The 11285-nt window shown below is 43.9% G+C and overlaps 1 protein-coding gene across 1 annotated transcript in view; it reads left to right on the top strand.

Moving 5' to 3' along the window:
• Positions 1 to 446: 446 nt before the first annotated feature.
• The window catches only part of REV3L (REV3 like, DNA directed polymerase zeta catalytic subunit), a 113677-nt gene continuing 102838 nt past the window's right edge, over positions 447 to 11285 (top strand). Inside the window, exon 1 of the mRNA XM_063389820.1 lies at positions 447 to 788. Within this exon, the coding sequence (XP_063245890.1) occupies positions 650 to 788 (139 nt within the window). The 5' untranslated portion in view covers positions 447 to 649. The remainder of the gene's footprint in view (positions 789 to 11285) is intronic.

Genomic DNA, 11285 nt, shown 5'->3' with positions numbered 1-11285 from the left:
TCTCTCTCTCTCTCTCTCCCTGCCTCCTCCCTCGCCACCAGGGGAAACGATAGAATGATTTTTCACCCGCTCCCACGCGCGCTCGCGCCCAGCCTGTTGAGCCCAACCGAAAGATGAGGGGAGGGAGCGCGCGTGTGTGTCGGGCAGTGAGGTGCACGTCCTCCGCTCGCTGAGCCCCTTTCCCCACAACACATGGCCCATCCACAACCCCCCCCCCCTCCAGCTCCCCCAATGGTTGCATCCGTGACGACATCATCATGGCAACAGCAGCTGCCGCCCGGGGCCGGGGCGCCGCCGTCGCCGCCGGGGCGTCCGCGGAGCACGAGCCCGCGCTGTCCCTGGGGGGCGCGCGGCCGCGCGGGCTGTAGGAGCGCGCGGGGGGCGCGCCGCCGCGCACGCGCGCAGAGCGGCGGCATCAGGCGGCGGCGGGGGGGGGGGGTTGGGGGGGAGCAGAGACACGGACAAGGCGCGTGCGGGGCTGCGCGCGCTCCCGCGGGCGGGCGAGGAGCGGCAGGCGCGGGGAGTGTTGCGCTCGCGCGCGCGCTCGCTGCGGCGGCGGCGGGCGGGGGGAGCCGTGCGGGCTCCGCGCTCGCTCCGCGCTCGCTCGCTCGGTGCTGTGCTGGTGCCTCGGCGGCGGCGGCGAACAAACATGTTCTCAGTGCGGATCGTGACTGCCGACTACTACATGGGCAGCCCGCTGCCCGGCCTGGACCCCTGCCAGTCCCGCTTCCGAGAGGCTCCGGCCAAACGGGTGCCCGTCGTGAGAGTCTTCGGCGCCACCCCTGCAGGTAAGGGATGACCCCCGCCACCGACCGGCGGGCGGGGACGTTTCCCCCGCTGCGGCGCCGCGGGTCGTGCTGGCGCCGGCCCCGCCGCCGCCCACCCCGCTCCCGCTCTTTGTGGCTGGGTCGCGCCCCCCCTCCACGCCCGGCGCCGCCGCTGCGGCGCGTCTCACCTGCCAGCGGCGGCCGTGGGGACGGCGGGGCAGCGGCGAGGCGCGGGCACCTGCCCCGGGAGTCGCGCCGCGCCCGCCCGGGGGCTGCGGGGCCGCTGGGGCTTTGTGCGGGGCTGCCCCGGGAGAGCGGCGCAGCTGTGCAAACACCGGCGCCGGCCCGTGCCGCCCTCGATCCCGGTGCCCACCGCCGCTCCTGCCCTTCTCGGGAGCTGTTGGTGCGGAGGGCGAGCCGACAAGGGGAAGCCGCTGAGCGCGGGCACAAGTGGGACTTGTGCGGCACTTGGGAAGTGGCGGCTCGTGTGGCGGCGGGGACCGCGCACGGCCCAAGGCAGCGGTGCTGCACTGCAGAGAGGAGCGTCCTGAGCGCCGGCCACATGTTGCCCCCCGAGACTCCCGAATGTCACATGCCGCTGCTTCTCTGCCTCCTGGCCGTGTGGCCTTGTGCTTACCGCCGTCCCACGTCTCAGACGTGTTTCTGACCAACACAAACAAATACGTTCTCAGAACAAATTTCTAACAAATTAATGACTTAGGAAAATTGATTTAATATGTATTGTGGTTTGCCCATACGTTTAATATTAAATTTGAAAAAACCCTGTTTTTTGAGGTCTCAGACGTACTAACCTTCATTGCTTGTGATCACTTTACACTTATGCTGTGTAATGCTGACCTCGTGAATTAAGTTATTTCTGCATATTTTGTTGACTGGCGTGTTGAAAATTATCTATTGATACACATAGATTAAATCTTAGACAAGACAAAAAATGTGTAATAAAACAGCACAGCAGAGGCTTTTTCCCCTTCAGGCATTTACTATAGTAGAGCAGTGGTTTTTTGTACAATTTTTGTTGGCTTTTTTTTTTAATCCAGAATTAACTGTCTTCTCTGTTTAAGCACAGAGAAATATGACATATTCAAGCTGTTGTGTTTTGATGCAACTACAGCTCCAAATTATTAAGTGAATGAGTGGGATTAATAGATACAATATTGAAATAGTGGGACCTATTTTATTGTAGCTCTATTCTGCGTACAAAGGAGATATTATGTAATAATATTTATGTAATGGCAGGAGTAACGATTTCATGATTAAAAAATGCAGAGCCTGAGGTTGTTGGCAGGTAGCAGGATTTTTGTGCATGCGTGTGGTTAGCTCATTAAGGCTTATTTTCTTTTATAAAAATGTTTAGGCTATGCCATATCATGAATGTGGCATCATAAAGTAAACAGTGAAGTAGTTTAGTTGTCCAGCTATTAGGAATACAGTAGGAAATCCCTGGCTTCCTCAACCATAAACTTTAATGTCAGTTTGCATAATAGAAGTGTTTCTAATTTGTCTTCGTTAGAGAAAATTCTCTTGAGTCTGCAAAAGCAGTGTTACTTGTCTGTCCTATTTATTTCCTTTTCAGACTTTTAATTTTTTTTAATGCTCTATACCTTTAGTAGTGTTTGCTGTTAAGCTTCATGTGTTTCTTATTGAATCTCTGCATTGTTGGTTTTTTTTCTTTTTAGAAAAGCAGACAAATGTAAGAGACTAATTCTCTCTTCAGAGGTGTTGTACCCAAGCACTCATTGTCAGAAGTACTCTGACACTACTTCTGAGAGCTGAAATTTAAAACGAAGTGTAATCACATCTACACTGTCATTTTCTTTGAGGAAAAAGGAATAGTGAAAACAACTTTTAGCATACTCTCTAAGACAATGGGATGTCCTTATTGTTTGGCTTACAGGCAATGTGATGCGTGTCTTCACTTGAGTTGGTCTGGGTGGGAATAACCCTTTCTCACTGGGTTTCATGTGTGTGCCTTGCCTCCAGGAGAGGTGCTCAGTTGCCTTGTTGCCTCCATGATATCAACCCATTATGGCTGTATCGGCTGCTCCACCTCCAGCGTGATTAACTTTGCACGACTCTTAGTGTGTTTATAGCTGTGTGCCCAAGCTGTGCAGCTAATTGAGAGTCAGGTTCAGAACAGACTCCAAATTACCCCTGCTGAGCGAAGGGGGTTTGATTGGTATGTGGCAATGCAGATGTTCAGAAAGTCAGTTGTCTGGCACTGCTGTATCCTTGTGTCCACCAGCAGCTATGGATAGTGGTCCTGAAGGCACCTACCTGTGCTTTCTGCCCCATCTTGTGGAGGCACTGCACTCAGTGAGGTGTGTGAATGACAGGCATTGCTGGTGTTACCTTTGAAGGCTTTTATGTAATCCAGTACCCAACAATTAATTTGTAAAGGTTTACTGGTATAGTCTAAAAAATGAAAGTGGCTTGTGGTTGGAGGAGGAAAAAATCAGACTTTTAATTAAAAGTAATAGAAGGATCAGCTTCTAGAGTGGACTGTATTGGCAATAACATTTGACAACTTCTTTATGTCTTTTGAGGAAGAAATCTTGTTGTATTTGGCAAGGCTGTGCAAGTTCTGTCTTGATGTCCTACATCTTTGCATAGTAAGAGCTTGAAAGGAATCAAAATTTTGTTTAAGCCCAAAGATCTGCTTACTATATTCTTTTATTTTGTGAAATAAAGAGTAAAATTCTGATTACAATAACAAAAGGTAAAGTGAGCTGGTTGAGCCATTTCATTCAATATTAACTGATTGGTGTTTTTTTAAGCAGACTGGCATGTCTGTTGACATAGCGACGTGGACAAAAGTATAATTTCAGAAATTCTGCAACTGCCACCACTGCCATGGTGGTAATTAAATGAAAACAGTGTTGAATTTGTGCTTTATTGTACAATAGATATTATCTGATACACCGATATTTATACCTCGAAGGAACTTTCATAATATTGCTGCTTATACATAAAAACAATAGGTTTTAATTCGCAAGGTAGTGTTCAAGTATGAAACAAAGTCGCATTTTATTCTCAGATAGTATGGTCTGCTAACTAGTACTTTTGTAAATGCTTTTCATAAAAATAGAAAAAAGCTTTGAAAAATGGCGAAGCCCGTGTTTAGAGTGAAATCATAATGAAAATTTATTTTTCTGTTAATGTATTGTTGTTAGTTGAATTGCCAATTCTTGAATTGTCATTCCTGTTGCTAATCTGAATGTTGTTAAGATTTTTGCAATCACCTAAGTACCTGAATTTATAGCTTCAAGACAGATATATTTAAGGTAAGGCATATCTGTAATCATAAAACTCATATATGTTTATTGTTTTGTTTGGGAAGAGGTTATTCCATAAATCTTAGTCATTGAATCATGGAATGTGCTGAGTTGGAAAGGACCCATCAGGATCCTGGAGTCCAACTCCTGGCTCTGTGCAGGACACTCCAAGAGACACACCATGTGCCTGAGAGGTTGTCCAAATTCTTGAACTCTGTCAGGCTTTGTGCTGCAACTGCTTCTCTGGGGAACCTGTTCCAATGGCAGGAAAACCTTTTTCCTGTTATCAAACCTAAACCTTCCCTGATGCAGCTTCATGTCATTTCCTCGAGTCCTGACACTGGTCCGGAGAGGCAAGAGATCTGTATCTGCACCTCCTTCATGAGGAAGTTGTAGGACTGCAGTGAGGTCTCCCCTCAGTCTCCTCCAGGCTGAACAGACCAAGCAGACCTCAGCTGCTCCCCATGTTGCTTCCCCTCAGGGCCCTTCACCATCCCTGTGGCCATCCTTTGGATACTCTGTAATGGCTTAAAGACTCGTGTTCAAGTTGCCATTGACCAGAATCCCCAGGTCCCTTTCCACAGTGCTGCTCTCCAGCTTCTTGTTCCCTGGTCTATACACAAAACCAGGGTTGCTCCATCCCTGGTGCAGAATCCAGAACTTGACCTTGTTAAACCTCACATGGTTGATGATTGCCCATCTCACTGATTTGTCAAGGTCTCTTTGCAGGGCCTGTCTGCCCTTGAGAGAGTCAGCAGCTCCTCCCAATTTAGTGTTGCCACAAACTTACTTAGTATTCCTTCAAATCCTGCGTCCAAGTCATTAATGAAGATGTCGAAAAGAACTGGGCCAAGGATGGAGCCGTATGGAACCCCACTAAGTGAAAGGATGCCATGTCTGTATTATCGTTATTCCTCTGAAAAAGTATGTGGAATTTAATTCCCTGTTTGCAAATCAAGCACTGTAAGTCACCCTAAACCTCATTCCAAACTTATTTAGGTGATCTCAGAAGAAGATTGCTGTCCCATGTACTGTGAAGATCTGTTTACTATGAGATCTATTGTGGTATATGCAGGTATTAAAGCTTTGATTTGTTTTCTACTAGCTCTTGGCCGTTTCAAGCTCTTGGAGTCTTTTACTGACTGCTTCAGAACATGTACGTGAATGCTCAGTTGAGTGTTCCTGTCAAATGCTTATTCAACTACAGAAAGAACCAAGCTGTAAATCCATTTATAAAAAAATCAGGAAGACTAGATGAACTGGGTGTCATTTCAGGAGAAACGTTAATAAGCAAGCTGAGGTTGCTAAATTATCACTTCGTTTAACAAGAGGAGCACAAGTAGCTGAAGATACTACTCATAAACCACATAGGGGATATCTGTTGCTGAGTCATAATGAGTATTGTCAAACAGATAGTTGAAATATTAGCAAAAAAAAAGTAATTTTGATGTGAATGCGATTTGAGGCTGATACGTGGTAAATTTTACAAAAATAGGTTCACATTTTAAAATTGCTTTTGAAGGGTGTCAGGCTGAAAAATGTGTGCTCAGTTGACAGGAGGGCCTTTTGAGAAGGCAGATTAGGAATTTACATAGAAAAAAGCAGTTTGTAATTTGTAATATAACTGCTGTCCTCAACTCCCACTTTATGTATTTGTCTTGTTTGGAGGGGTTTTATATTTTACATTATTAAATCACTGATCCAAGAAAGAATCTTAGGGCAGCACAAAAACCCAGCCAAAAAAAAGTATGTTTTTAAGTTACTCTTGCATGCTTTTGACTACAAGTTTTTCTGAGGCTAAATGTAATATAGAGTAGGGGCTTACAGTCAGCAGAATCTGAACGTATTTCAGGTAGACGTCTATGTTTGGTGCTTTCTTTTCTTGGTTTTCTGAGAGGAGAGGAAGAAAAGCAGAGGCAAAAGCTCCAGCTAAAATCTGTCTCCCTTCCAGTAGCAGTAGCTCTGGTATGAGTCAGTGAAGGGGCCTGCTTATCTTCTTTCTTCTGTTCTTCCCCCTCCCCTTTCCCCCTTCACTGACCTGGCTAGGCTCTATATCTGATCCCATCCAGTGTTTGTTATTCTGTCCTCTGTGATTGCTCATTTGAGAAGGACTGAACTCGTTGCAGGATCTTACTGCTTTCTACGCTCAGCTCATGGCGAACTTTTCTTCTCCCCATTTTCACTGCCATTTCAGACACTGTCCCCCACAGAGGTCATTCCCTATAGCTTCCTTAGTTCAGTGTTCATAGCTGAGCACTGTTCCAGTTGCTGCTACTTCCCATATTCCATTTCCCAGAAGTGGGTACTACTTCTTGCTAACACTCTTCCACTTTCTTCTGTTGCTTCACATGCGAAAGAGGATGTAGCCATTGTGGTGAGGCTTGTACCTTTGCTTTACCTTTTCACACCCTTTCTCATAGCAGCGTACAACTCTTGATAAAGGGTTATTCTGTGGGCCTACAGTATGGCCTAAAATATTTTTGTGTTGTACAGTGGAGCTTCACTTACAACATGACATTTCTGCATCTTGCACTGACAGGCTTCTCATACTTCTGAAGAACTGTTTGAAAAATTGCCTCATCCATTAAAAAGAAATGTTTTCTAAATTGTCAGGTTTTGATGGGGATGGGGGTTTGATGGGGTTGTTGTGTTTGGTTGGGTATTTTAAGAACCTTCTGGATTTTTGTCATTATTGGTTTTCTCTTTTTTTTTTGTAAGAGGCATTTGTTACATATTTTCTATAGATTGCCTGCTCAGTTGTTTGAGCAATGAGCGGCTGCCTGAATAAACTGAGATTCTGCTTCACTATCATGAAACTTAAGTAGCCAATTTCATACTTGTATATATACAACTTGCTAAAATTCTGTTTCTTAAATAAACTTTAGGATACTGTGACAAAATTGGTGTTCTAAATAGAATCCGGATACTGGGTTCATAACCAATGTTGTACTTCCTATTGTAGGGTACCTCTTGGTCAAGTTATGGAATATTTTTGTGCTGTTGTAATTCAGTTGAAAAATATACATGCATAACTGACCCTACATGCTTAAAACTCGATCAGCTATAGACTTCAAAGTGTCCCACAAAGTAGCTGCATCTATATTGAATCTCGGATTGGTTTTTATGATTAGTGTCCCTGGAAGTAGACCAGGAGCTTATCTGTCTCAGCTATAATTTCCAGTTCTGTTACATACTTCTTAAGGGTGCTTTTTGGCTGCTTGTTGAAATATATTCTTTTTCAGTGTGTAAAATGAACCACCTCAAAATAGCACACTGGTCTGAAAATAGTTGTCTCTCTTATTTTTACCAGAGAGGCGCATGCATATCACAACTGAGGTTGGCAGGATGAGACGATATGTAAACACTCAGTGAGAAACAGCTCCTGCTTAGTAATTTTTGCAGTCTGAGCAGGCAAGACAAATCTCTGAAAGAAGTAAGCAGATGTGGTAATATCATGCTATCAATTTCTTCTCAGTCTCTCATATTCAGAGTTCCAGTATTGATCATTTAATAATACCCTCTTCTACTAACTGTTGTCATTACCTTGGGTTTGTCCTTTACCCTTGGTTGACTTGATTGACCTTTGTGTGCAGTGGGCCTCTGAGAAGCATGATGGTGAACATATAACCATTTGGAAGGAGGCAGTATGAACACTAAAAGATTTATAGTCGATGTTCTGTCTCACAAATGAAGCAGCTGAAATTTTTAATAATGATCAGACAGAGTCACTGAAGATTCAGTCTCATGTCACAGGAGACCTACTCTACATAAAACCTCAGGACAATTGGCAGTTGAAAAATTTTAATTACACCTGAAGAGACTACATTATCTCCAGCTATTGCACAACCAGTATCTCAGCCTCCTGATCTGTCATCACTGGATGTTGAGGTGACAGCTGATGGACTTTCTTCTTTGCCTTTTCCTCGCTGTCTGCCATGTCATATGTACTGCCCCTGTATGTTACAATTGTTTGCATTTTTTAAGTTCCTGTATATGTCTCCTCTGTATCATATTTATTCTGTGGAGAAAATTGTTTCACTGTATTGAATTATCTCACATTTCAGGAGCATATTCTTAATAGACAGCAAGGTATACCTGTGTAAATGATGAATTTACTTAGGGTCCCACATCAAATAAATAGCGGAACTGATAGTACAATGAAGAAGCTGCACACAAGCAGTGTTACTTCTGTGCTACTACATTGCCCAGTAATAAAATAATGTGAACAGTAAAGTAATGTTCTTTTATATGTTGACCAGAGTTACAGTTGTGGTAACAGTTATAAGCCTTAGGCTTGGTTAACAAGGTCCAGGAATTGATTGCAAAGATCTGCCATGAAATCTACATCATTACACGTAATTGCACTGTTATTCACAATACCTATATGTATTCTGGTGAAACTAATAATTCTGAAGAATTCAGTGGAATAATAATTATGTGAGCTTGCAAACAGGCAGTATTTTTCTGCCAATGATACAGTTAAGACTGAGAATAGAGCCCAAAATATACAAGAGTTTACACAAATACCAGAAAAGTTTGTACCAGATACAGGGAATGTCTGAAATGTCACTTCTTACATAGACTGTATTAATGCATGTTTGTTAAGGCTCTTTCTTTCAAGAGCTGCTTTTTACAGGGAAGTTATAAGGTGTGCAGAAGTTTGTGGTATTTTTGGCAGGGTATTTAAATAAAACTTCACACTTGCTGGCTGGGCTGAGCCATATGGCTTATTAGGGAACCATTTGATGTCTATATGTGTCAGCCTTCCTGTGATCAGTATGCAGACAGCCATTTCAGATAACTTCTTCTGCGACTCATATTTGCAGTCTGTCATGCTGACTGCATGTTTATGAGTTATGTTATGTTACTTTGGTGTATATGTGCATGCCTTCTCTGGTTTAAGGCTGGGGAGTCATCATCCTTGGAGGCACTTAAAAGTTCTTGGGGTGTGGTCCTGGGCAGCCTGCTCTAGGTTGCCTTGCTTGGGCAGGGAATTTGGTCCCGGTGACCTCCAGAGGTCCCTTCTAACCTCAACCATTCTGTGATTACAGAGATTACTCTTGCCAGCAGTGAGTGTCCAGGCGCTCTGTATTGCCTGTGTGTCCAGGTAAGCACAGCCGCATTCAAAGGGTGTGGAAAGGCTGCGGGGCTGTCTTTAAGCTGATTGCCCTACAGCTGTTAAAGTTACTGGAAGGTTTTGGTGTTGTTGGTGAAAACTGATTAAGATTGGGAAAGAAGAAGAAAAAAGAATATTCACTACCGAGACCATTGCCAAGCTGTGTTTGTCCCTTGGTGACATTTCTTTTTGTAAAAATAAGAGAAAAAGTAGGAGCAGCCCTGCTTATTTACATTCCGGTTGTGCCTCTGTGCTGTTTGCTGACTAAACCAGTGTTTACTACAGCAAAGCTGTATGTCCTATTTTAGGTGCAATATCAACATGTGGTACTCAGTATGAATATTGAAAGGACTGTGGAATGTTGCACCTAATCCATAATACCTGACATTACCTCAGGGGAGGTTTACAATAGAAGTTTTCCAAGTTTTGTATAATGAGATGTATAATGAGTCTTTCATTTTGTGTTTGAAACTACCTAGGTGGGTTTCTGCATAGCACAGATCTTGTTAAGCTGTGGGCACTGGAAACTGATTCAGCCCTCATGTTGGCAGGTACTGCCTTCAGATCAATAATGAAAATTTTTTTATTTCTGCCACCCCCATTACGCTTTTTAACCAGATGAGGATGCTATTATCTGGAGTTTTTCGTATAGAAACTTCTGTATTTTCTTTTGAAAAATTACATATTTAAGCTAGCTGAAGTGTTACAAAATACTTGATGAATCATTTTTTGGTTTTATGTCTTTGTCCATTGACCATTATGCAAATGGATTTGTGGCATTCACATTTGTAAGCAATGAAACCTATTTTGCCGTCTGTAGGAAATCAGAAGAGCTTATAGGCAGATCTTGTGCTGAGGTAAAATAAATCTATGGTATCAAATATTTTAATGTTTGAGCTGTTTGAATTAGCTTTGTGGAACTGACACACAGCCATCTTTACTGTTAGACCAAAATAGTACCAGTAAAAGCAACCCAGTTGTGCCGTGGGTTGTCTGTTTATCTATTTCTTACAGTAGAAGTGTGTTTTCACCCTCAGATTAATGCTCATTTTGGAAGGGACTTCTCTAGGGATTGTCTAGTTAGTCCAAGCACCATGTGCAGAGCAGGACTATCTAGACCAGCTCCAAGGATGAAAATGCCACAGTCTGTCTAAGTAACTTCCAGTGTTTGACCACACAACACACCAAACCAAAGACATAAAGAAGACCACTAGACTTTTTTTTTAAGTTTCTGGTGTTTCAGTTTGTGGTCATTGCCTCTTGTCCGTTCACCGAGTGCCACTGAGGAGCCAGACTCACTCGTCTTTAGTGCTTCCTATCCGGTATTTATACACATCAACAGGATCCTTCCCACCTTCTCTTCCTGAGGCTACCAAATCCCAGTTAACTCAGCCTTCCCTTGTATGTCCAGTGTTCACAGGCCTTAATTATCTTTATGGCCTGACTCTAGCATATCCATGTCTAGTGCTGGAAAACCCAGACCTGAAGCTAGCACTCCAGGATGCATCTCACCAGTGCTCAGTAGAGGAGAAGCATCATACCCCTCAACCTGCTGCTGTTATTCTTCCTAATGGTGCTCAGGACACTCTCGGCCTTCTTTGTGGCTGCTCATAATCGTTCAGGACCCACAGGTCCTTTCCATCAGAGCTGCTTTCCACACAGTCTACCTCCAGCCCCTAGTGATGTGTGGAGTTACTCCTCCCCAGGTTAATACTTCATTTCTCCTTATGGGGCTCCATGAAGTTCTTCTGCCTATTCCTTTAGCCTGTTATGAATGTCAGCACGACTCTTTGGTGTGTAAAGCACTCCTCCAGATTTTATCATCTGCACACTTGCTGAGGTGCACCTGTTCAATGTCTAGGTCCTTAATGAAGATGTTAAACAACATTGGCCTGAGTTTTGACCTCTCATGTACAACACAAAGGACTGGCCTCTGTAATCCATTATTGCAAGGCTGCTTCTCCACACTTAAGTTTCATTCCTCTTCTTGCTGTATGAGTCAAATCTGTTTGAGAGATCTCCAGTGTGTGTCTTGTTACCCCTTCCTTTTTTTTAACATGCCATCCTCTGAGTTTAAAGTTATAAGCACTGTATCTCAATTCTGATTAA

The sequence above is a fragment of the Prinia subflava genome, chromosome 2 (assembly GCF_021018805.1).
Source record: "Prinia subflava isolate CZ2003 ecotype Zambia chromosome 2, Cam_Psub_1.2, whole genome shotgun sequence".
NCBI classification, from domain to species: domain Eukaryota; kingdom Metazoa; phylum Chordata; class Aves; order Passeriformes; family Cisticolidae; genus Prinia; species Prinia subflava.
Note: the sequence above shows the minus strand (reverse complement) of the source record. Positions and strands in the feature narration are given on the sequence as shown.